The 27770-nt window shown below is 38.9% G+C and overlaps 1 protein-coding gene across 1 annotated transcript in view; it reads right to left on the reverse strand.

Annotated features, from left to right (window-relative positions):
* Nucleotides 1–27770, reverse strand: part of FMN2 (formin 2) — a 386263-nt gene that overhangs the window by 348380 nt on the left and 10113 nt on the right. Inside the window, exon 2 of the mRNA XM_078441390.2 lies at nucleotides 721–887. Coding sequence (XP_078297516.1) covers nucleotides 721–887 — 167 coding nt within the window. The remainder of the gene's footprint in view (nucleotides 1–720; nucleotides 888–27770) is intronic.

Consider the following 27770-nt stretch of genomic DNA (forward strand, 5'->3'; position numbering starts at 1 on the left):
GCTCTGCACAAGTGAGCCAACCAGACCTTCAATTTTCTTATGAGAAAATCATACAGGAGCATTCTTATATATCTGGGTTTTAGACGCAACTCAATACAACCACCAATGTCACACATGTACCACATACCTGAGAAACATTAGCAATACCTGGCTTGAAAATGATAATCCAGCTGTGCTGATTGATATTCATTAGGAATTATGAATATGCCTTTTCGATTACTGTTTCACAGTATGAATGCTCTTGGTGAATGGGAGCTGGGGAGAAAGCAGACAATGCTGCTTCATATCAATGGTTAATAAATAGATGAGCTATGAACACACTGAAATAGTGTTCTAGGCACCCATGGAAACCTGCAGCCCCCTGGGAACAAAGCTCTGGCCCTTTGGTACTGCTTGTGAAGTAATGTCCATGACCAGCCAAGGAGGCAGTCCTGACTCAGAGCCACTTGAAAATCATTACCGATTAAAGCAGGTTAGAAAACTGTCAAGAGTGACCATCTGTTAAGAAAAGGAGGTTTGACAAATATACTTAGGATTTCTTAAGTGAGGAAGGAAAGTGTAGAAATTAAATAGACATGCTGAGCTGCTGAGTGGCTGAGGGAAGGATGACTTGCATCACATGTCGGTATTTAAAGTGTGGGGTGACTGGGCAGACACACATCACAGTTGCTATTTTAACTCCAATCTGTCTCGCAGACAGAAGTAAATGTTCCTACTTACATCAAATGGAGCTGAACTTGATTGGGCGTTCTGATCACATGGTTCCCTGAAGCAGTCACTGAAAGGAAGTAGAAGACCCATGGCAATGATCCGGGAGCAAAACTTCTCTGCTTCTTCTGGAGGCCCGTTCTCTTGTTGGCTGAACAGCTTCTCCAACAGAGTTCGCCCTGCAGATGAAATACAGTCAGGAGCACTGGCATGTCACCTGGTTTGGAACCCTCCCAGAGGAGTAAAGCCTGGAAAAACACAACCAGTGAGCATCACTGTTGCCAAGGCTACTGAAGTGCACAGACAGCAGCTTCTCAAACACAGAGAAAACTCCACAGTCTGAGGACTGGAATACCACATGGGAGAAGGTGGCTCTGGTTTGCTCTCCCACCCCCCAAAATATCTCCTGCCCCAAAAGAGGATACGCCACATGATGGCCCTCCTGAAGAAGTATATTTCCACCTAAAGAAGTGCCCAGCCTTTGGGATTTCATTGGTAACCCTCCTTCCTCTCTTCATTTACCCTGCTAATGGCTCCCTGAGGGAGCAGTTAGCAACCACCAAGTGGACTAAGAAATGTCAGTGACTGACATTCATGGTCTCTGGCATGGCAATAGAGAAGGGCAGAGAATGAGGACACAGGAGGCAGGGAAAGGCCCCAACCCCCAAGAAAAGAGCCAGCAAATATGTCAGACAAATTTTTTTCATATGATCCTCAGAACCATAGCTCTATGGTAGGTGCAAACTTCAGCTTTTATTTCCCTAGAAGAGACCAGAGAAGACAGGCACGAGAACAGGACACTGGCCGAGGACCAAGAGGGCTGGGTTCCACCTAGTGCCATGGTTCTCAATCCCAGCTATACCTCAGACTCATCTGGGAGAACACAATGGCTGGAGGTCCCTAATCCTTTCTAATACCACTCACGCTCTACTTTATTACCCTTTAGAAATTCATTCAGCTGATTTCTGCATTAGTCAACTATGATAGACACAGCAGATTTCTGGCATCCCTCCCAGGGCTACAACTGCTCCCTCAGTTCTTGCCCTGCTCCTGCCCCTCCCTGTAATTAGTGGATTCATTCTTCAAATTTAGATTAAAATTGCTTATTCAAAAAAGCCTTCAGTGACCCCCTTCCATACTCTTTTGGCGCCTTTCTTAGTTCTTTGTGTAATTAATTATTTTAATCATGTGTGTACTTATTTAATATCTATACCTCTCACTAAAATAAACTCCCTGACAGCCAGCATATATCCTGCAAATATGGCCTCTCACACATAAGAAGCATTAATAAATATTTTTAGGATTTCTGAATAAATGCAATGCTGTGATTCTGTGACAAAGACTTGTTCCTATCATAGTCAGAACTGGGAAGGAAATACCTCTATACCAGAGATAAGCAAACTCTTTCTATAAAGGATCAAACAATAAATATTTTAGGCTTTGAGGGCCACATAAGGTCTCTGCTGCATATTCTTCTTCATTTTCATTTTGAACAGCTTTAAAATGTAAAAAGCATTCTTAACTTAGGGCTATGCAAAACCAGGCACAGGTCTGTACTTGTTAGAACAACTAAATTTCAAATGTATAAATGTCTGTCAGGAGACTAATCATACAATTTTGATGTCTCTTCCTATTTTTGTTTGTACAACAAAACTCATTTCAAAATCTACCTCTGATAAGTGGAATAACAAAGAAGGGCAAAAGAGGCCTTTTTATTTTCTTCACTCCTTTAGATCACTTAGAGAACATCCTTTGGTCTCCCAGGATATTTTCTGAGAAGAAATAAAGGATTTTTTTTTTTCTACAGAACATAAGTTTCCCTGCATCTAGCTGGAACCAAACATGGAGGAAACCATATTCCTCAATTCTGAAGTGATTAATTGTTGTGGTATACCCATTTTATATATCTTATGACTGAAAACAGCCAGAAAATGAAGTAGTTCTTTCCTGTAACTCAGAAACTTTGTGTGACAGAAAGTAAGGGACATAGGACCTTCCATATATGAGAGTATTTAAGTGTGAGTGAGTAAATGTGTATGTGTATCAAGCCAAAAATTATCAAAAAGGGTATGGAATAATGTGGAAGTTCCTCCCTGGAATTTCAGCTCCATGATGAACAAACACAACCCTCAAGCCTTCATTCATCCAGGGCTTCTCAACCACAACTCCACAGACACCTTGGGATGGATAATTCTCTGCCCTGTGCTGTCCTGTGCATTGTAGGATGTAGGCAGCATCACTCACTATTACTCAATAGATGCCAGCAGCATAACCACTGCACCTCCCATTGTAAGACGCCAAGTATCTTCAGACATTGCCACATGTCCCCCAGCTAGCAAAATCACCCCAGCTTGAGAATCCCTGCCTCAACCTCTCTGAAGGGAACCTCACCTGATTGCATGGAAAGTAACCTGGCTGCCACGTGAGTCCTTCTCCAGCAGCCCTCTCACAAGGACACATTTTGTATCAAATCGCACATATATTAGGGGTAGGAAGTGAGTGAGTGACTTCCTTGATCCCCATTAGCAATTTCAAGTGATTTATTCTCCAAAACCATCAGCATGGTTAGACCTGTCACTGGCTAGACCAGCTGTCCTCCTTCTCCTTTCTTCCATCCACTGACTTCTTGTCATTCCTGATCCCCTCCCTGCCATTCACTGAATACTTTACCTCCTGACTCAACTGCTCTGTTTTCCACCTCTACTCTTATCAGTGATTCTGACATCCACATGGAGATCAAACCAACACCCAGGGAGAAAACTCATCTGAGATCTTGAATCCTTGCCTCCAGTCAGTGCTTTCTCTTCCCCCACACAGGCAACCCATTCAGAAGACCAATTTCAAACTTTACTCCAGCCCTCCATGGCTTCCTATCAACCTCAGACAAAAACCCAACTGTCACCATGACTCAAGAGGCCTTTCCCCTCCTGTCACCTTTTCCTGCTCTCCCTGAGGGCACTCTGACCTACAGGCCTCCTCTTCTTTAGCACACAGAGCTCATGCTTACCTGAGAGACTTTTGTACTAGAACACTCTTTCCAACATACTTGAATGACTCACTATTTCATCTTATTCAGGCCTCTGCTCAGTTGTCTTTTCCACTGAGATAACTTCCTGACCCTCCATTTCTCAAATAGCATTGTCAGTCACTCTTTTTCACACTATCCCTCTTTATTCTTCAGAGATCTCAGCTCTTGAATTTTTGTGAGTCTGTGATCTGTCTCTTCCTCCTGGAAAGTAAAGTCCATTTTCGCAGACTCCATTGTTTGGTTACCACCTTTTACCCAGTGTCTCAAGAAAGACCTGACATGTAGTTGCTCAATTAATGTTTTGATCATAAATTAATCAATATATGTACAAATGTCTGGAAGGAACATCTAATCCTTGGCCACTGCCTTCTATCCTTTCAACTCATATTCTAGAACCCCTTCTGAGGGCCCATCCTCCACGGGGATCTTGAGTCTATCATCCCTGCCACTGTCACACAATCCATCACTCCCTTCCTCACCTGCTTAAATTCCATGTCCCACCACTGTAATCGTACCCCTGCCCCTCTCCCCCATGGGAGCCAGTAAAATTCCCAAACCCCAATTTGTTCCATTCTAGACATCCACCTTTTCTTTGCCTGAACCAGAGCAACTGGTCACTGTGAAGGAAAGACATGCACCCATTGTCTGCTTTCACTTTATTATCATGACTATAAACCTCAATTAGGCCCAACACCGCTCTGCATTCACATCTAAGCATATAGTCTCCAACACAATCATATACAGTTCCTCCCCCCTTAACCCAGTCTTTTCTTTTTTTAATTTTCTTAAAGTTTATTTATTTTTGAGTGACAGAGAGACAGAGCATGATTGGGGAAGGGCAGAGAGAGAGGGAGACACAGAATCTGAGCAGGCTCCAGGCTCTGAGCCCTCAGCACAGAGCCTGATGTGGGGACTGAACCCACAAACTGCGAGATCATGACCTGAGCTGAAGTTGGACGTTCAACCAACTAAGTGACCAACTAAGTCACCCAAGTGCCCCAATCCAGCCCTTTCAATGATGAGATAATGATCTTCTCAAATAATTCACTGAGAAAATGGAAGAAGCCAAGAGAAACTGTGAATATCCAAAAACACCTACGCTGATACCCTTCTCTGCCTTCCTCATAGAGGAAGAAGGCCCTGCTCCAAACAAAAGCAAGTTCTTCCCCTCAGTGTTCTAGATCGAATTCCTTATGGCATGGTCTGGAATTCACTTCTTTCACTATTTCTTCTCTCTCCTGAATAAGGAACATTTCCATCTTTAGTGGACATTTCTAGATCACACAAACATACTTAATTTAAAACGAAAATCTCCCTTAGCCCACATCACTCCTTACCCCCCACTACTGTCCCATTTCTTGATTTCCCTTCACAAAACTACTGACCAAAATTACCTACACTTACTACCTCTAGCCCCTCACTCCTGGCTCAGCCCACCCTAATTTGAGACATCAGTTTGACTTCTATCCCCACCATACAATAGAAACTGGTAGCCAACACTGTATCAATAATATTTATCTTCATCTTACTCAGTTTCTTAATCCCTCAGAAAATTTTCATCGTTGACTCACTCTTACTTCTTAGAATTCTTTGCTATCATCTCTATGATACCATACTTTATTTTCTGGATCTCACCGGCCACTGTCTCTCAAGTCCCCTTTACTGCTTTCTCTACTCAACATGTCCTGGCTCATTCCATGCTTATTCTTATTGCTTTGTGTAATCTCACCCAGCCAATACACGCTCCTCTCCTTGAAACCAGGGCAGATTTTTTGTCACTGCATCAACTGAGTATGGCAGAGTGACATCATACTTGGAAAAAATTCATGAGGCAGGTATGCATGGGCATGGGCAAGGAGTTTGTCAATTTTTTTGTTCCTCAACCTGGACTCAAGGTAAGCTGAAACCCAGAAAGCAGAAACATCATTAACAGGGGAAGTTTTGCAGAGCAATTTTGCAATGTGTCTCCATGATCTTAAAATAAGTTCACTCCTTGACCCTAAAATTCAACTGTGGAGAATCAATCCTAGGTAAATATTCAGATATAACCAAAGAGTGTTACATCACAGGATTACTGTGAAGATTACATGACAAAATACATGTAAAGTGCTTAGCACAGCTCCTGCTACAATAATAAATGGATTTTTAATAGTAAAAAATAATGAAAGAAATTAAAATGTGCGACAAAAAAAAACCACAGCATTAAAACAAAGATGGCTTTATATACATGGCTAAATACGTAGCCATTAAAATCACGCTATTATAGAAAAAATAATAACTCAATGAATTTAAACATATTGAGTATATGAAAAGGAATAAGAAAATAAAAATAGGTATCTCTGGAGAATTCTAGGGCACCAATCATCACTGATAACAGAGAACTAATGGGAAATAAAAGAAACATTTCCAGTATGAACTGTATTTCAAGGTAATATGACATCTAGTGAACAAAGAAAAGTTTTCAATATAGAAAAGTTCTAGCCAAAAGGGACAAAAAATGACAAAATTAAAAAATCACCATGATGCGATCTCTAATTAAGTCCTTTTGCATTCCCCAATGGTCACTTAATGAATAGCAAATGGATGGGAAACCCATTAGAGAAAAAGTCAAAGTGAAAAATTTGCAAAGAAGGAATCAAGCTGCCACCCCCAAACCCATGAATCATTCACAGCCTCAATAAAATTAAAGCAGGCAGACACAGTGAATCTCCTGACATGGGTTTAGAAAGTATACAGTATTGCCCACCAAGCACACATGCTATTCCCAACCCCTGGGACAAAAAGAGAAGAGGATTGAATTATGTGTCATATTGGACATAACTTTTAATCTAAGGTATCAGAGAATTCTGAAAATGGACTGGCTACCAGAAAAATTAGGCAACAAATTCTATTTGCATTCAGTATAATAATGGCATTATACCATATTAAAAAGTCCCTTTTTGAGACACATCCTGAAGTATTTGAAATTAAACTAACATGATGCCTGGTATTGGTTTCAATTTTTCCCATGAGAAAGTAAGTCTGAGGGAGGCAGATAAAACCATCATGGTATTGGTAACTATTGAAGTTGGGTGATGGGTACGTGGGCTCATCATACCTCTGCCGGTATATATGATTAAATCTTCACAACAAATATCTTAAATTACGCCATTACAAAGATTAATGACATGGAAATGTGTGTCACAAATATGTGAAATAGTCAAGATTACAAAGCAAAATAAACAAATAAATAAACGGCACCTGGCTGGCTCAGTCAGTATAACACGCGACTCTAAGATTGCAAAGCTAAACAAGGTGTCTTCGTTATTGTACAAAAACAGGAGATGTGAGTTCAGCTTATTAAAGAGTCAAATGATTGTTGTAGGAACACGAAAAGTTTTTACTTTTTCTAGAACCTGCACTCTAGCCGCACTGTACTGAACCCTCTTCCTAACCAGGGAATGTGATTTGACCGCGGCACAGGCAGCAGAGACATGGACTTCTGTTTATCTTCTCACAGTTGATGACTGGGGATTTAATTGGGACACACTAGCCTACTGCATGAGATGCCCTGAATCGAAACTGGGGAGACTGAACTGACATAAAGCCTTCTGAACTGAAGCGTACTTCTTACCTGTGCAAACTGGCTGGCTGGGATGTGGACACAGAGTCCCAGGTTCCCTCTGGCACTCCCTTCCGCACCCACTACCACACACAATTCAGGGTGCCCTGTGACTCCGGATCCCCTCACATTCCTCCTTGGTCAATACAGCTATACTAGACCAAGACACGTTGGTCACACCAAAAAATGAAAGTAATTGGTCCTAGAATATGAATAAGTATAACTTTCTCAAGTGTTCAGCTATTCAAAGCTTCATTTTACTTCATAGTTTCATTCATTATTTAATCAACAATATTTACTGAGCTCTTACTAGGTGCAAAGCATCTCTAAGTCAGTTTGCCAAAAAGCTATTTGCTTAATGAACAAGTTATGAAAAACTGCAGGTGAGCATGACAGGGGCTGGTGGGGGTGCCGCCTCCTCACAGGCAGTACCCTCCAGGGCCAAGGCCACATAGTCAGCCACGGATGACCCTTCGGGAGTGCATGCAGCCCAGGACTACTTATCAAGGAAATGCAAATGGGAAGCACAGGTAAATGAAGACCCAGGTTCCCCCACAGCCTAAGCAACACTCCCCTTGTAGCTGCAGCAACACTAAAACTTGAGAAAATTCCCAAAGGCCAATAAAATCATTCCCTCTAGCACATTAGAAGGTACATAAGAAGTAGTCTCTGGTGGATTTAGGACTCTAGGTGCATGGGCAGGAGAAGGGTCAATTTTCTCAGGCTCTCCCTTTTACCTCCCTCCTGCCCTGGACCCAAAGGAAAGACCCAGTGAGAGGAACAGTCTTTTCTATCTTTCAAACCCAGTCTCTAACTGTCATTTCATCAATTAGAAAAGGTAGGACCAGGGACGTTAGGAGTTTTACTGAAGTGCACACTATCTTCATCTAAGGCAGACTCACCTCACGGATCATACAAATTACATACCTAACATATAGCCTGAAGAAACCTAGAAGAGTACACCCATAAGCAATTCTTTCATTTTCTGCCCATTCTTTTCCACTGAAAATGCATGCAATATACCTCTAGAGTTCACAAAATACACCCGGGGACAAAGCATGGTACAGCAACATAACTTGAAGCTACGGAAGCCAAATGTCTTGGTGCCCTTCCTGATGCTACCATTGTTCAAACTATAGCTCCAAAGAAGCTACTCAATTCCTCTTAAGCTTCAGTTTCATCATCTATAACTAGAAATAATCATCTTCATTACCTCATATGATTGGTGCAAGAATTAAGTTGAAATAATTTTTTAACAGACTTAACACAGTGCCCAGTAAATATGACCTATTATTTTTTTTTATCAAGATTCATTTCAAAGGTTCTGTACTCTTAACTAGGATAAGTAAAAATTTGGCTCAACCTACAGGAAGGAAATGATAAGTAATCAATGGAATCCTAAGAATGTACCTCTAATCTAAAAGCATTAGAAAAATTATGATATATGGTGATCATAGATTAAAATATCTTTGTCCATCAAGTTTTCATTTTTGTTTTTATTTTTTGTTTTACATTCAGTGGATTTTAATGACATCAACTAGGTAATTTTAAGACTCTACTTTCTAGAATTCCTAACTTTTGTTTTCTTCTAACTTGCATTATTTGTTTTACTGTACTTGTTATATTCATGTCAAAAATAACATCCATCCGGGGCGCCTGGGTGGCTCAGTCGGTTAAGCGGCCGACTTCGGCTCAGGTAATGATCTCGCGGTCCGTGAGTTCGAGTCCCGCGTCAGGCTCTGTGCTGACAGCTCAGAGCCTGGAACCTGTTTCAGACTCTGTGTCTCCCTCTCTCTCACCCTCCCCCATTCATGCTCTGGATCTGTCTCAAAAATAAAAATAAACGTTAAAAAAAATTTTTTTTAAATAATATCCAATGACAGGAAACTTATTAATCACTAATGTTTTCCAATTATTTTTTAATTGATCCCCTCTCCCTCCTCTAAAATACACTTAAACACCATAATTAGTAAAGAGTATTCACTTTAGCATGTGGTATCAGCTTTATAGTCATAGACCATCCTCAAATACTCCTCTTGCTTCGCTAAGCAAAACTCACGGGGCTGGACAAACACGGAAACAAGGCCAAATGCAGTGATCCTCACACATGAGGAAGAAGTAAAATCATGAATCCCTTCCCTGGAGTTCTGTTGGGCAGCACGCAGTGACACTATAAAAAGGAGAAAATCTGTTTGGGGGACAGAATGATACAATATAAAGAGCACTTCCACATCGAGTCAGCATGTGAAGCAAATCAAGGGTTTACCATTATGATTTCAAAACGATTGAGGAATGAAAAGGTTCTAGAATCGGCCTACAGAATGGAGGGTGGCAGTGCCAAAACTGGACTCATACTCTGCTCTCCTAATTTGTATTCTAGGGAGCCCCCATTTCTGAGTGAGCCAGCAATTCTGGGCAAAGCTTCTAACCAACATTCTCTATGAACATATAAAAGAAATAGACCACATGGTCTGCATCCTGCTGGGGCTAAGGATGTACTTACAATGACTAAGGCTCATGAAGCAGTACTTTAAATTTAGTCTATTTAGAACATACTATCTTAATTAAACATCCTTAGTGGAAATGTGTGTGTTTTTGTTTAGAAAGAAAGCTGCAAAGACAAGATACAACCAAACACTTACAATCTATCATCTGCCAAATAGATCCAGCAGAAGAAATAATCATGATGAAAACATGCTCCCTGTCCCTTACTAATAATAATACACTATGACAATGTACTCAAATATTTGAGTGATAAATCCGAGGTCACACATGGGTAAGGGCTAAGTGTGAATTTGGTGTTTTATGTCCCATAACATCCTTCATTTAGAATTATCTGCTTTAGGAAAAAACCTCTTTGACCTCAGCTGCAGCAATTTCTTACCCAACACATGTCCAAAGGCAAGGGAATTAAAAGCAAAAAATGAACTATTGGGACCTCATCAAGATAAAAAGCTTCTGCACTGCAAAGGAAACAATCAACAAAACTAAAATGCAACCATCAGAATGGAATAAGACATTTCCAAATGACATATCAGATAAAGGGCTAGTATCCAAAATCTATAAAGAACTCACCAAACTCCACACCCAAAAAAACAAATAATCCAGTGAAGAAATGGGCAGAAGACATGAATAGACACTTTTCCAAAGACATCCAGATGGCAAACAGACACATGAAAAGATGCTCAACATCACTCATCATCAGAGAAATACAAATCAAAACCACACTGAGATACCACCTCACACTCATCAGAGTGGCTAAAATGAACAAATGAGGAGACTATAGGTACTGGTGAGGACGTGGCAAAATGGGAACCCTCTTGCACTGCTGGTGAGAATGAAAACTGGTGCAGCCACTCTGGAAAACAGTGTGGAGGTTCCTCAAAAAATTAAAAATAAACCTACCCTATGACCCAGCAATAGCACTGCTAGGAATTTACCTAAGGGGTACAGGAGTGCTGATGCATAGGGGCACTTGTACCCCAATGTTTATAGCAGCACTTTCAACAATAACCAAATTATGGAAAGAACCTAAATGTCCATCAACTGATGAATGGATAAAGAAGATGTGGTTTATATATACAGTGGAATACTATCTGGCAATGAGAAAGAATGAAATCTGGCAATTTGCAGCAACGTGGATGGAACTGGAGGGTATTATGCTAAGTGAAATAAGCTAGGCAGAGAAAGACAGATACCATATGTTTTCACTATATGTGCATCTTGAGAAACTTAACAGAAGGCCATGGCGGGGGGGGGGGGGGGAGTGGGGGGAAAAAGTTACAGAGAGGGAGGGATGCAAACCCTAAGAGACTCCTAAGGACTGAGAACAAACTAAGGGTTGATGGGGGTTGGGGGAGAGGGGAAAGTGGGTGATGGGCATTGAGGAGGGCACTTGGGATGAGCACTGGGTGTTGTATGGAAACAAATTTGACAATAAATTATATTGAAAAATAATTAAAAAATGAAATTAAAGCATAAAAGAAAAGAATTACCTGCTTTAAATTTATACTCTAAGAGCCTACAAACACATCATTGGTATTTTTTTCCTTTTGTGTATTTTTAATGGTTGAAAGAAGAACAGAATATGACTGCTATATTTTGAAAGGGGTCAACATAAGTTCCATATCTTACACAAAAAGAGAATTATGCAGAAGTCTTATTATGTTAGGTTTTTTCCTGATCTTCTAGCTCAGCTGTATCTACCTAATAAACTTCTTCTGATAGCCCATATTATCTATCAACTGAAATAATAAGAGGAAATGAGTTGTTGGCAAGCAAATTTAGCGTTAGACATTAAAGATAATTGCTTAACTTTAGTATCCTGGTGAATACAGAGATATCACATATTGTGTATCATCATGTGTTGATGGTCTGTGCTGGAGAAATAAGAAAAAGCATGTATGACAGTCCAATTACGATCAAATAGAAACTAACAGGTCTAGTTTCAGATACCAATGCTGCAAGTTTTACAATAAGAGGAAGACCTCCTTAGCATAAATACCTAGGGTTGTTTTGAGGCAAGACAAATCTATAGTCAAATCACTGAACACATCATAGGAAAAACAAGTCATAGGACACACGAGGATAACTAACGCTCAGTCCCTACCTGCAGAGAAGATAACCTCAGCTCATGAAGGGATATGAACAGAACGAGAATGAAGCTCTCTGTTCTCCCTGGACAGAACCCCCTCCATCTGTAGACAGGATGGACTAGACACTTTTCAAGGAAGCTCCCTCCTCTGAGCACATCATCAGCTCAAAATTCCAGGCAAGAAAGAAACACGTCAATATTTAAACTTTATAAAACACTTGCAGATCGGCCTGCAGATGTGCTCGTTTTCTGAGACCTCAATAATATGTACCTTTATAATTGTTTTGAAGAAGTTGACTGCTCTGTGTGGTGAACTTAGACTCATTTTTGGTGCAATTTGTTACCTGACACTGACAATATGGAAAAGAGTGGTAATAAATGTATTTGACATCAATTATAATAAAACGTCACACTGAGAGCATTAAAAAAGTGACTTTGGAATCAATTGATGTCATATACCACATCAACAAAATGAAAAACAAAAATCATATGATCACTTCAATTGATGTAGAAAAAGCATTTAACAAAGTACAACATCCATTTGTGATAAAAACTCTCAACAAACTGGGGTTAGAGGGAACATACCTCAACATAATAAAGGCCATTTATGAAAAACCCACAACTAACATAATATTCAATGGTGAAAATCTAAGGTCAGGAAGGAACAAGACAAGGATGTCCCTTCTCACCACTTTTATTCAACATAGTAGTAGAAGTCCTAGCCACAGCAATCAGACAAAAGAGAGAGAGAGAGAGAGAGAGAGAGAGAGAGAAAAGAAGGAGGAGGAGGAGGAGGAGGAGGAGGAGGAGGAGGAGGAGGAGGAGAAGAAGAAGAAGAAGAAGAAGAAGAAGAAGAAGAAGAAGAAGAAGAGGAGGAGGAGGAGGAGGAGGAGGAGGAGGAGGAGGAGGAGGAGGAGGAGACAGCAGCAGCAGCAGCAACATCCATATTGGTAAAGAAGAAATTAAACTGTCACTACTTGCAGAAGACATGATACTATACACAGAAATTTCTAAAGCCTCCATCAAAGTTACTAGAAGTAATAAACGAATTCACTAAACTGACAGGATACAAAATCAATACCCAAAAATCAGTACTATTTCTATACACTAATAACGAAGTAGCAGAGAGAGAAATTAAGGAAACTATCTCATTTACAATTACACCAGAAAGAATAACATAACTAAGAATAACTTAACTAAAGAAGTGAACAGCTTGTACTCTGAAAAAATATAATACACTGATGAAAGAAATTGAAGATGACAAACAAATGGAAAGATATTCCATACAAATGGATTGGAAAAATTAATATTGTTAAAATGTCCATACTACTTACCCAAATCAATCTACAGATTTACTGCAATCCTTATCAAAATACTAGCAGCACTTTTCACAACACTAGAACAAATAATCCTAAAATTTATATGGAACCACAAATAAAACCCAAATAGCCAAAGAAATCCTGAGAAAGAAAAACAAAGCTGGAGGTATCACAATCCCAGATTTCAAGATATATTCCAAAGCTGTAGGTCAAAACAGAATGGTATTGGCACAAAAACAGATACATAAATCAATGGAACTGACTAGAGATCCCAGAAATAAACCCATGATTATATGGTCTATTAATCTATGATAAAAGAGGCAAGAATATACAACAGAGAAGAGAAAGTCGTTTCAATAAATGCTGCAAGAAAAACTGAACAGCTACACTTAAAAAAAATGAAACCATGGCCAACATGGTGGAAAAGTAGGGGGATCCCTATGTAAGTCGTCTCTCAAACAAAGAAGTGCTGACGCCAAAGGACTTTGAACCCCAAGAATCTGGGAGGAAAGGAAACTAAATCTACCAGGAAGAAAACTGGAAAACATGAGAAATGATAGTTCAAGGCTACTTCAAGGAACAAATCAAAGCACAACTTGTGGAGGGTCCAAAACATCACTGTGAGTAGAGAAATAAAATAACCAAAGTCACAACAACAGAGAGCAAGTAATACTCTCCAAAAAAGACCTCCTGAAGGGCCAGGCCCTGGACAGTGTATGACCCCCCCCTTAAATAGAGCAGTGCTTGCAGGTGCAGAGCACATAACAAGATTTTAAAATTCACAAGGGTCAGAAAACTAGCCAAAATGATGAAACGGAAGAATTCCCCTCAAAAGAAATTCTAGGAAGAGGTGACAGCTAAAGAATTACTCAAAACATATATAAGCAATATAACTGAACAAGACTTTAGAATAATAATCATAAAATTAACGCTGGACTTCAAAAAGGCATAGAAGACAGCAGAGAATCTATCACTGCAGAAATCAAGAAATTTAAAAATAGTCATGATGAATTAAAAGATGCTATAAATGAGGTGCAAAATAAAATGCAGGCAGTCACAATGTGGATTGAAGAGGCAGAGGGGAGAAGAGGTGAATTAGAAGATAAAAATATGGAAAAATAAAAGGTGAGAAAAAGAGAGATTAAAAAATCCAGGATCAAGAAGAGGGATTAGAGAACTAAGTGACTCAATCAAACGGAACAATATCAGTATCACAGGAGTTCCAGAAGAAGAGACAGAGAAAGGGGCTGAAGGTGCACTCGAACAAATCATAGCTGAGAACTTCCCCAATCTGGGGAAGAAAACAGACATTGAAATCCAAGAGGCACAAAGAACTCCCTTCAGATGTAACTTGAATTGATCTTCTGCATGACATATCATAGTGAAACTGGCAAAATACAAGGATAAAGAGAGAATTCTGAAAGCATCTGGGAATAAACAGGCTTTAACATAGAAAGGTAGACACACATAAGGGCAGTAACAGATCTATCTACTGATCCCTTAGGGGGATCCTAAGATCCTAAGGGGGATTCTGTGAGTGAAATGTTGCAAGGACCACAAAGTACCAGAGACATCACTACAAGCATGAAACCTACAGAAAACATAATGACTCTACACCCATATCTTTCAATAATAACACTGAATGTAAATGGACTAAATACTCCAATCAAATACATGGGGTATCAGAATGGATTAAAAAAAAAAAAACAGACCCATCCATTTGCTGTCTACAAGAGGCCCATTTTAAACCTTAGGACACCTTCGAGGGGATGGGGGCGCCTGGATGGCTCAGTCGGTTAAGCATCTGGCTTCAGCTCAGGTCATGATCTCACAGTTCGTGAGTTTGAGCCCCACATCGGGCTCTGTGCTGACAGCTTAGAGCCTGGAGCCTGCTTTGAATTCTGTATCTCCCTCTCTCTCTGTTCCTCCCCCACTCATGCTCTGTCCCCCTCTCTCTCTCTCTTTCAAAAATAAATAAAAACATTTAAAAAAAATTTTTTTAAGAAATTGAGGGGATGGAAAACTATCTATCATGACACTGGAAATCAAAAGAAAGCTGGAGTAGCCACACTTACATCAGACAAACTAGACTTTAAACTAAAGACTGTAACAAGAGATGAAGAAGGGCATTATATAATAATTACAGGGTCTATCCATCAGGAAGAGCTAACAATTATAAATGTCTATGAGCAGAATACATGAGCCCCCAAATATATAAAACAATTAATCACAAACATAAGCAATCTTATTGATAAAAATGTGGTAATTGCAGGGGACTTTAATACTCCACTTACAACATTGGACAGATCATCTAGACACAGAATCAGTAAAGAAACAATGGCCCTGAATGATACATTGGACCAGATGGACTTGACAGATATATTTAGAACTCTACATCCCAAAGCAGCAGAATATACTTTCTTCTCAGTGCACATAGAACACTCTCCAAGATAGATCACATACTGGGTCACAATTCAGCCCTCAGTAAATATAAAAGAATTGAGATCATACCATGCACACTTTCAGATCATAATGCTATGAACCTTGAAATCAACCACAGGAAAAAGTCTGGAAAACCTCCAAAAGCATCCTACTGAAGAATGAATGGGTCAACAAGACAATTAGAGAAGAAATTAAAAAATACATGGAAACAAATGAAAAATGAAAATACAACAATCCAAACCCTCTGGGATGCAGCAAAGGCAGTCTTAAGAGGAAAATACATTGCAATTCAGGCCTATTTCAAGAAACGAGAAAAATCCCAAATACAAAATCTAACAGCACACCTAAAGGAACTAGAAGCAGAACAGCAAAGACACCCCAAACCCAGCAGAAGAAGAGAAATAATAAAGATCAGAGCAGAAATAAACATACAGAATCAAAAAAAAAAACCAGAAAAACTGATCAATGAAACCAAGAGTTGGTTTCTTGAAAAAATTAAACAAAATTGATAAACCTCTAGCCAGGCTTATCAAAAAGGAAAGAGAGAAGACCCAAATAGATAAAATCATGAATGAAAATGGATTTATTACAACCAATCCCTCAGAAATACAAGCAATTATCAGGAAATACTATGAAAAACTATATGCCAACAAACAGGACAACCTGGAAGAAATGGACAAATTCCTAAACACACACTCACACTACCAAAACTCTACCTGTAAGAAATAGAAATTTTGAACAGACCCATAACTACTGAAGAAACTGAATCAGTTATCAAAAATCTCCCAACAAATAAGAGTCGTGGACCAAATGGCTTTTCTGGGGAATTCTAGGAGACATTTAAAGCAGAGTTAATACCTATCCTTCTCAAGCTGTTCCAAAAAATAGAAATGGAAGGAAACATGTGGAATCATTCTATAAAACCAGCATTACTTTGATTTCCAAACCAGACAGAGATCCAGCAAAAAAAGAGAACTACAGGCCAATATCCCTGATGAATATGGATGCAAAAATTCTCAACAAGATACTAGCAAATCGAATTCAACAACATATCAAAAGTATTATTCACCATGATCAAGTGGGATTCATTCCTGGGCTGCAGAGCTAGTTCAATATTTGCAAATCAATCAATGTGATACATCACATTAATAAAATAAAAGATAAAAACCATATGGTCCTGTCAATAGATGCAGAAAAAACATTTGCACAATACAGCATCATTTCTTGATGAAATCCTCAAGAAAGTCAGGATAGAAGGAACATTCTTAATCACAGAAGCCATTTATGAAAAGTCCACAGCTAATATAATCTTCTCTGGGGAAAAACTGAGAGCTTTCCCCCTGAGATCAGGAACATGACAGGGATGTCCACTCTCACCACTGTTGTTTAACCCAGTGTTGGAAGTCCTAACATCAGCAATCAGACAACAAAATGAAATAAAAGGCATCAAAATTGGCAAAGATACTTTCACTTTTCACAGACTACGTGGACTACGTGATACTCTACATGGAAAACCCGACAGACCAAAAGTCTACTAGAACTGATACATGAAATCAGCAAAGTCGCAGGGTACAAAATCAATGTACAGAAATCAGTTGCATTTTTATACACCAATAATGAAGCAACAGAAACAGAAATAAAGAAACTGATCCCATTCACAAATGCACCAAGAACCCTAAAATAAATACCTAGGGATAAACCTAACCAAAGATGTAAAAGATCGGTATGCTGAAAACTATAGAAAGCTCATGAAAGAAACTGAAGATACAAAGAAATGGAAAAACATCCCATGCTCATGGATTGGAAGAATAAATATTTTTAAAATGTCAATACTGCCCAAAGCAATCTACACATTCAATGCAATCTAAATAAAAATTGCACCAGCATTCTTCTCAAAGCTAGAACAATCCTAAAATTTGTATGGAACCATAAAATACTCCAAATAGCTAAGTAATATTGAAGAAACTAAACCAAAATGGGAGGCATCACAATTCCAGACGTTAGCCTCTACTACAAAGCTGTAATCATCAAGACAGTATGGTATCGGCACAAAAACAGACACATAGACCGATGGCATAGAATAGAGGCTCCAGAATTGGACCCACAAATGTATGGCCGACTAATCTTTGACAAAGCAGGAAAGAGTATCCAATGGAAAGAAGACAGTCTCTTTAACAAATGGTGTTGGGAGAACTGGACAGCAACATGCAGAAGAATGAAACCAGACCACCTTCTTACACCACACACAAAAATAAACTCAAAATGGATGAAAGACCTGAATGTGAGACAGGAAACCACCTAAACCCTAAAGGAGAAGGCAGGAAAAAAGCCTCTCCGACCTCAGTCACACCAATTTCTTACTCAACACATCTCCAAAGGCAAGGGAATCAAAAGCAAAAATGAACTCTTGGGATCTCAAGATAAAATGCTTCTGCACTGCAAAGGAAACAATCAACAAAACTAAAAGGCAACTGACAGAATGGGAAAAGATATTTCCAAATGACATATCAGATAAAGGGCTAGTATCCAACATCTATAAAGAACTCACCAAACTCCACACCCAAAAAAACAAAGAACCCAGTGAAGAAATGGGCAGAAAACATGAATAGACACTTTTCCAAAGAAGACATCCAGATGGCAAACAGACACATGAAAAGATGCTCAATGTCACTCATTATCAGGGAAATACAAATCAAAACTACAATGACGTATCACCTCACGGTGGTCAGAGTCACTAAAATGAACAAGGCTATAGATGCTGGCGAGGATGTGGTGAAATGGGAACCCTCTTGCACTGCTGGTGAGAATGCAAACTGGTGCCGCCACTCTGGAAAACAGTGTGGAGGTTCCTCAAAAAATTAAAAATAGACCTACCCTATGACCCAGCAGTAGCACTGCTAGGAATTTACCCAAGGGATACAGGAGTGCTGATGCATAGGGGCACATATACCCCAATGTTTACAGCAGCACTCTCAACAATAGCCAAATTATGGAAAGAGCCTAAATGTCCATCAAATGATGAGTGGATAAAGAAGATGTGGTTTATATATACAATGGAGTACTACTTGGCAATGAGAAAGAATGAAATCTGGCCTTTTGCAGCAATGTGGATGGAACTGGAGGGTATTATGCTAAGTGAAATAAGCCAGGCAGAGAAAGACAGATACCATATGTTTGCACTATATGTGGATCTTAAGAAACTTAACAGAAGACCATGGGGGAGGGGAAGGGGAAAAACTAAAGTTACAGAGAGGGAGGGAGGCAAAGCATAGCAGACTGAGAACAAACTAAGGGTAGATGGGAGGTAGGGGGAGGGGAAAGTGGGTGATGGGCAAGGGAGGAGGGCACTTGGGATGAGCACTGGGTGTTGTATGGAAACCAATTTGACAATAAATTATACTTAAAAAAATAAAAATAATAAAAATGAAAATTAAAAAAATGAATCCAGGCTACTTTCTAACATCATACACAAAAATAAACTTGAAATGGATTAAAGACCTAAATGTGAGATCTGAAGTCATAAAAATCCTCTGACATCTGCCGTAGCAACATTTTTCTAGGTAGGTCTCCTAGGGTAAGGAAAACAAAAGCATAAATTATTGGGACTACAGAAAAAAAAACACAAAAAAACAAAACAAAACAAAACAAAACAAAAAAAATTTTTGTATAGCAAAGGAAACCATCAACAAACTAAAAAGACAACTACGGAATGGGAGAAGATATTTGCAAACACTCTATCCAATAATGGGTTAATATTCCAAATATATAAGGAACCTATACAAATTAACACATACACACACACACACACACACACACACACACACACACACACAATCTGATTAAAAAATGAGAAGAGAGGGCATCTGGATGACTCAGTCAGTTAAGCGTCCAACCTTGATTTCTGCTCAGGTCATGATCTCATGGTTGTAAGATCAAGTCCCAACTCAGGCTCTGCACTGGGCGTGGATCCTACTTAAGATTCTCTCTCTTGGTTGCTCTTCCTCTCCCTCCCCACCCCCACTCATGTTCTTTCTCTTCCTCAAGAAAAAAAAGAGAAGAGGACCCGAATAGACATTTTTCCAAAGAAGTCATACAGATGGCCAACAGACACATGAAACATGCTCAACATCACTCATAATCAAGGAAATACAAATCAAAACCACAATGAGATATCACCTCACACCTGTTAGAATGGTTAAAATCAAAGCGACAAGAAATAACAAGTGTTGTCAAGGATGTAGAGAGAAAGGAATCCTCTTGCACTGTTAGTGGGAATCTAAATTGGTACAGACACTATAGAAAATAGTATGGAGGTTCCTCAAAAAATTAAAAATAGAAATACCATGTGATCCAGTAATTCCACTATTGGGTATTTACTCAAGGAGAATGAAAACACTAATAGGAAAAGATATATGCACATGTATATTTATTGCAGCATTATTTACAATAGCCAAGATATGGAAGCAACCTAAGTGCTCATTAATAAATGAGTTGATAGGAAAATGTGGTATTACATACAATGAAATATTACACAGCCAAAAAAATGATGGCAACATTCCATCGTGACAACATGGATGAACCTAAAAGTATTATAACTAAGTGAAGTAAGTCAGACCGACAAAGGCAAATACCTTAAAATTCTACTCATAAGTAGAATCTAAAAAGAAAAAAATGAATAAACAAAAAGCAGAATCAAACCTATAAATACAGAGAACTGATGGTTACCAGAAGAGGGGGAAGAGGTGGAATTGGGAAACATGGATGAAGGGAAAGAGAGATACAGCCTTCTAGTTTTTAGAGAGAGAGAGAGAAAGAGAGAGAGAGAATCCTAAGCAGGCTCCACACTCAGTACGGAGCCCAACACAGGTCTCAATCCCACAACACCGGGATCATGACCTAAGTTGAAATCAAGATTGGGACACTCAACTGATTGAGCCACCCAGGAGCCTCTAAAAGAAAAAAAAAACAAAACTTAATCTATTATGTTAAATCCATAAAAGTGAAGCTAATAAATGGCAGCTTCTAAAATACCTCGAGCCGAAGTTTTTTACATATTTAAAGCAGTCCCAAATCAAAGGAATGAGACATACAGACCACAGCTGCTGCTCTTACTTTATTTAGAAATCAACATCATTGTCTTTTCTTATTGGAAGGACTGTTAGTGGCTATCAGTTCAGCCTCTCCAGAGTTAGGAGCTCCCCAATAAATCTTCATCCAGTCTCTGAACAGTGAAATCACTCCTTTCAAGATCATCCATTCCAAGGCTGGACATTCTATAAGGGACAACCTCCTTTATGTTAAATCATACAACTGCTAGCAAATGTAGCTCCTCCATTCTGAACACATTCGATTTTCTTCTTGGATATATACCTGAAGTTTAAAATTTGTCTCCGAAGTCACTAGAGAGCCATTAAATAATTGTGAGAAGAGCATTAAACATTCCTCTGGAAAGAACAGGATGAGTATCTTTAAAACTATGTTCTGAGATAGGGGTAACTGCGCGGCTCAGTCGGTTAAGTGTCTGACTCTTGATTTCAGTTCAGGTCATCATCTCACGATTCCTGGAATCAGGCTCTGTGCTGGCAGAATGGAGCCTTGTTGGGATTCTCTCTCCCCACCGCACCCCCATAATAAATAAATAAATAATTTTTAAAAATGTTCCTAGATGTATCTTAACAAGATTTAGTTACTGATTGGATTTAATAAAGAGGAAGTGTTAGAAACTTGGCTACGTTGCACATCTCCCAGATTTGGCTTAAGAAACTTGGCTGTGCCAGATGCTATTACCATCCACCAGGGCAGGCAATAAATAAGGGAGCAGGTTTGGTTTAGAAGAAAGAGAAGTTCAGTTTGGATCTACTCCCATACCCCTATGAAGATATTTTTAAGGCAATAGGAAATTTGCACCAGAATTCATTAGAGAACTGAACCAGAAATTTGAGTTTGGAGTCCTTGACATGCATTGAAAGGATTCCTGAGGGTGGATGTTAAGGTGGAAGAAGAAGACCAGATGAAGTTGAGGAAAGTTAGCCCAAAATGTGGTGGGCAAACCAAGAACAAGTATGTGATGGAAGCCATCGGATGGGTATTTTTCTGATTGGATGAAATATTATATAGTTGTTAAAATGATGTCTTTGAAGCACTTTAAATATTAGAGATTTTTACTAATGGTGAATGTAAGACACAACCTACTAAATTAAAATGTTGGTAATGTTTCTGGACTTTAGGATTATGACTCTGCAAAGAGAGCCACAGATTCACAAAAACTAATCACAATGACAAAAAGAAAGCCACAATAACCACAATAATTTCAAAAGAATCTACATAATGCATGTCATATTCTAGGATTATATTTCAATTATTTTGCTGTAAAAAAAAATAAAGCACTTCTTTTAAAATCCCATCCGACTACTGTGATATTATGATTTATAAGGAGAAATACATTAATTGGTTTTCACTCAGTTTCTATCACAGCGCTAAAACCCTCAGAATTTCCTAAGTGATAACAACAATCGAGGTATCTTGACATTCCTAACAAACCCCTTTCAACCACAGCTGAATTTATGTTAATGAGGTGACTTTTGGAAAGTACCTAAGAATGGTGGCACGTTGCCAGGGAAAACAACCTGTAATTAGAGGGCTGGAACTTTTAGTCCCACTCTTAACCTCCAGAAGTGGAGAAAGGCTGAAGCTGGAGATTTAAGCAATTGACCCTACGCAATGAAGCTTCCTTAAAAACCAAAAGGACAGGGTTAGAAGCACTTCTAGGTTGATAAACACATGGAGATTTGGGGGAAAGTGGCATGCTAAGAGAGCATGAGAGTTCCGCGCTCTTCCCCATTCCTTGCCCTATATATCTCTTTCATCTGACTATTCCTGAGTTATATCCTCTCATAATAAACCTTGGTAGTAAAAGTTATATCCTTTTGTGGTAATCTAGTAAGTAAAATGTATCTCTGTGCTTGGTGAGCTGCTCTAGCAAATTAATTGAACACAAGGAGAGAGCTATTGGAACTTATGGCTGGTCAGTCAGAAGCCCAGGTGGCAACCCGGACTTTTGACTGGCATCTGAAAGAGGGGGAAATCTGGTAGGACTGAACCCTTAACCTATGGTTACCTAACTCCAGGTAAATAATGTCAAAATTAAGTTGAATTATAAAACACCTAGCTGGTGTCATAAAGAATATTGCTTAGTGCTGTAGGGAAAAAAAAAACACATCAGAGTTGGTATCAGAATCTTAACTGTAACTTAACTATAAACTTGGGTATACTAACTAATCTTTAGGTTTAAAAAATATTCATTTATAACATAAGGACACTGAGAACATCTCTTTATTCCAACAATAACTAGAAATAATACAAAAGGAAGACACAATCTCCATTAGCAATAAAACATATGAAGCATCCAGAAACTAGATCAACAAAGAAAACACAAACCTTCTGTGGAGAAAAATCTAAAACTCAATTAAAATGACATAAATGATCTAAATAAACGAAGAGGTCTTTCGTAGTCATGGATGACATTACAGAAGTGACAATAATCCTAAATTTAATCTGTAAATTTAACAAAATGTCAATCAAACTCCATCAGGACTTTTTAAGAAACTTCCTACTTATATGGAAGATAACCTGTCCACCAACAGCTAGGTCAACTTTGAAAAAGGGGACACTTCCAGGTAATTATACATATTGCAAAGCCACACGTTAAGAAGGGTATAGCACTGACTGAAGACAGAAAATCAAATATAAATAGAATAGATTGTCATAAACAAACTTATCTATATCTGGGAATCACATAAAGGTAGTGTAAAAAAAAAAATCAATGAGTAAAAACTATTTAGGAGGTGATGCTGAAACACTGGCTTGCCACATGGAGAAGAATAAAACTGAATCCTTACATTACATCATGCACTCAAGAGGATGTTGACAGATCAAAGGCTTAAGTGTAAAAGGTGAAATGATAAAGCTAATAGAAGACTATGGAGAAGAGAATATAACCTAGTTACCTCTGCTGCCAGCCCCTGAACTGTGTTATACCGGCCACACCAGGAGCAGGGATACACCGTGCACCACCCTAGACCTCAGGAAACTAGCACCTGGACGCTACCCTTCTGCCAACACTGCCCCAGAAGAATCTAATAGTTCCCCCAGGTGTGCTCGTAAAGTACAAACAACAGAAGTTCCTACTAGGCCTCATTTAGGTCTTCCAAATCTAGTGGAAATTCGTCAAACCTAAGCCACATCTGAAATGAAACCCGCGAGGGACTCTGAGAAACATCGCGTTTACATTAGCCTCTAACAGAAGGAAAGAAAATCAGGAGGCTCAGTGACAGTCCTTCACATCCTTCCCTTTTTCAATAAAATAGTATCGAGCATATACAAAGATACGAAGAACCCTTGTGAATAAATAAGGAAAATCAGGAAATCTATACAAAAGGATAAAATGATACGAACAGGCAATTCATAGAAGGGTTTACCCAAATGGCTAAAAATTAATAAAAGTGTTCTCAAAGGCATTAGCCACCAGATAAATATAAAATAAAAGTTAAAGCAAGACACCGTTTGCTCTTATAAATTTTTTTTTTCAACGTTTTTTATTTATTTTTGGGACAGAGAGAGACAGAGCATGAACAGGGGAGGGGCAGAGAGAGAGGGAGACACAGAATCGGAAACAGGCTCCAGGCTCTGAGCCATAGCCCAGAGCCCGACGCGGGGCTCGAACTCCCGGATCGTGAGATCGTGACCTGAGCTGAAGTCGGACGCTTAGCCGACTGCGCCACCCAGGCGCCCCCTGTTTGCTCTTATAAACAAGACCAAGATTGGACTGGTAAAATTCAAAAATTAGATAAATGCTAATTTGCTGCATTAATGAAGTAAAAACTGGGGAAAGCATTCTGGAAAATAATCTGGTAGTACCCAGACAAATGAAGTAAATATTTTATAACCCAACAACTTCACTCTTGAATAAATATCCCAGAGAAATTCTCACACAAGGCCCCATACTGGAAGAGTCAGCAGTGCTGTCTGTGGTGGCAAAGACCAGGAGTCCAGATGTTCATCGCTGTGCAAATGCTTAAACAAAATATGAAAAATGTCCAGAGCAACCGCACTGCACAACCCTAGGGAACATGAGTGACGTACAATAAAAAGTGAACAGTGCCACCTGGTGCATGCAGCCTGGCAGAACCCTCACTTTTTGGAATACGCGGTAAGAAGCAATGAACCTGATAGACATTCACCCAGAAAAAAATTGTAATTTTTTTCCCCAAAGGACTGCTGGGTTCTTTTTAAAGCAACAGAAAGAAGTCCAACTCAGAGTGTTTGTATAAACTAAAATTAAACGTATAAATATTACATACTTGACAAAACCGGGTATAATTTCAAGGCTATATCAATCAAACATGTAAAAGCAGTTCCCTATGACTATTGGGAGGGCAGACTAGGAAATGAACCTACAGTTATTCCCTGCTTTTTAAAAAGTCACATAATGCCAATTCGCTTATGCAAAAGATCTATGTTATCCCTCGTTTTCACGAACCAAAAGAAATCTAAAGAGGACTTTCTCATTTTTTTAAAAAAAAAAAAGGCAAAAAGCGAAAATAGCGTTCAGTACTTTTTTCTACCCTGACTTGACTGAAGCAGCGCCCACCCCAAGCAGCGAGTGGTGCCACCCAGCGCTTTCCCCGGGGACTACACTCCGCAAGTCAGCACCATGCCACCAGAGCTTTGAACAGTGTCTGTGACCATCTATACTTTGTCTTGATTTATTTTGTGCCTCTGTTCGTAAGATGTGTCCTAAGGTGTCAGAAAAAGCCTAAGAGAGGTTATGTTTTTTAAGTCTCAGAACCCTCAACATCTTTCCCACATAAACTAATGGTAATTGTTTCTTTGCTTTATACCATTTCAGCTTACAAAAGTTTCCATAGGAATGCCGTACTTTTGGATAATGAAGGAAACCTATACAGGGAATAACTACAAGGAAAAAATGAAGAGTCTTGCATGGACTAATGATGGGGGTGTCATGCACTGAGGGATATGAGTAAATGAACTTTTTTTCCTGAGGATCAGGAATAGAGTGTCAATAATACTTAAAACTACTAGAGACAACAGGAGATATCTGAAGAACTACAGAGACGGAGCAACAAGGATGGGATAAAACTGCAGAGCATTAAATATTATTATGTATTTATTAATATATAAATACAGTAAAGATTTTAAACTTTGGCCTCAGGGCAATAGAGAATCACTGAAATGTCTTTAAACTGTACTGGCCACCTGATCTTCATACTGTTAATAGTTTACTCTCTAATCCCTGATATCTAAATGGGATGTGTCTGATGCTCAGGACAGAGTTAGGAGCTAAAGTTACCAATCTTTAGTTGGTAATAAAACCAAGTGACTTTAGTTGGTAATAAAACCAAGAGGGTACATACAGAAGGAAATTGATGGTTCAACCTTAGGGGTTAGCCTAAAGCTACCTAAATCTGCATGCTCGAATTTTATTATCCCAAGGCAGATGGTAGTGAAAATAATCTTGGAATTCAGAGTCAAATGAGGCTCCTTATAGAAAAAATCCAAATCAAAGATAAAAGACTTCTAGATGACTTTTTCACTTATATCACATGTCATCCCAGACAAATGTCTCTCCACAGAAATCACTGAAGTTCTTATTCAACCTTTTATGCCCACCCACAATATGCTAGATCTAACAGAGTCAATACACGTTTGGATTTTTCTAAGATCGGAAGTGACAGATCAAACCCTATATCCTGAAATAAACTGCCAGGATACTATCCAAACATTTTACACCCTCAGAACCATTTAACCAAAATAGCACTGCAGAGACATAAGATGTAATCATCCTTGAAGAACATCTTGGATAGCTGCAAAATGTAACACCTCCCATAAAGAATTTGCGTACCTTATGTCTCCAAAGGGGAAGTATTAGTCTATAGATTTAAAAGGGGGTGGGGTTGAGGAAGTGAGGCCAATGATCTAAAAGTATCTAGGTTAAAAAATGAGTTGCAAGAGATTATCTCTATTGTTATCCCATTGTTTTCATTACTCTTTTAAAAGATAAGGCTTGGGGGGCACCTGGGTGGCTTAGTCAGTTAAGTGTCTGACTCTTGATTTCAGCTCAGGTCATGAGCTCATGGTTTGTGAGATCAAGCCCCACTTTGGGTTCTGCTCTGACAGCCCAGATCCTGCTTGGAATTCCCTCTCCTTTTGTGCCCCTCCCCCCGCTTGAGTGCACAAGTTCTCTCTCAAAATAAAGAAGTTAACATTTAAAAAAAAATAAAATATAAGACTTGTATGTTAACAATGAGGAGATTCATTGTTTACGTAACTTTCTCCAGAGTGTTCAAATGAATTCATTTGCGACCCTGAAACGGTTCTATTGTAGCCCATTTGCTTCTTAATGGGCTTAAACAAGCTGTACTTCTTTAAGGACAATAAAACAAAACAAAAGTAAAAATCCTAGGAGTTCTCAAAAGCTTTTAGCCTCTTTGTCTCTAAGAAAGTTTTATGTCAATGACAACTTCTAAATGGGATACCATAGATTCATAACAATTTTGAGTAAGCATATAGCACAGGGAAAATTGAAAACATACACAAACCAATATAGTTGAACCTTGAGCAACATGGGTTTGAACTGCCTGGGTCCACTTACACAAGGATTTTTTGTCCAATAAATACAATACAGTACTGTAAATTTATTTTATCTTCCTTATTGTCTTAATAACATTTTCTTTTTCCTAGGTTACCATATTGGAAGAATACAGTAAATAATACATATATAAAATATGTTTTAATAGACTTTTTATTATTGTTAAGTCTTATGGCAAACAGTAAGCTATTAATATTTAGGTTTTTGTGGGTGTCAAAAGTTTTACGTGGATTTTCGACTGTATGGACGGTGTTGGTGCCCCTAATCCCTGTGGTTTAAGGGTCAACTGTATGTTAAAGTACAATGAAGTAAGAAAATAGTATGACTTTTATTGAGCAATTTAAACTAAAAAAAAAAAAGTGCAAAGCCAACAATCCACCCAAGAATAGGAGATGACTTACATTGGAGCT

This window comes from Panthera onca, chromosome F1 (assembly GCF_046562875.1).
Source record: "Panthera onca isolate mPanOnc1 chromosome F1, mPanOnc1 haplotype 2, whole genome shotgun sequence".
NCBI classification, from domain to species: domain Eukaryota; kingdom Metazoa; phylum Chordata; class Mammalia; order Carnivora; family Felidae; genus Panthera; species Panthera onca.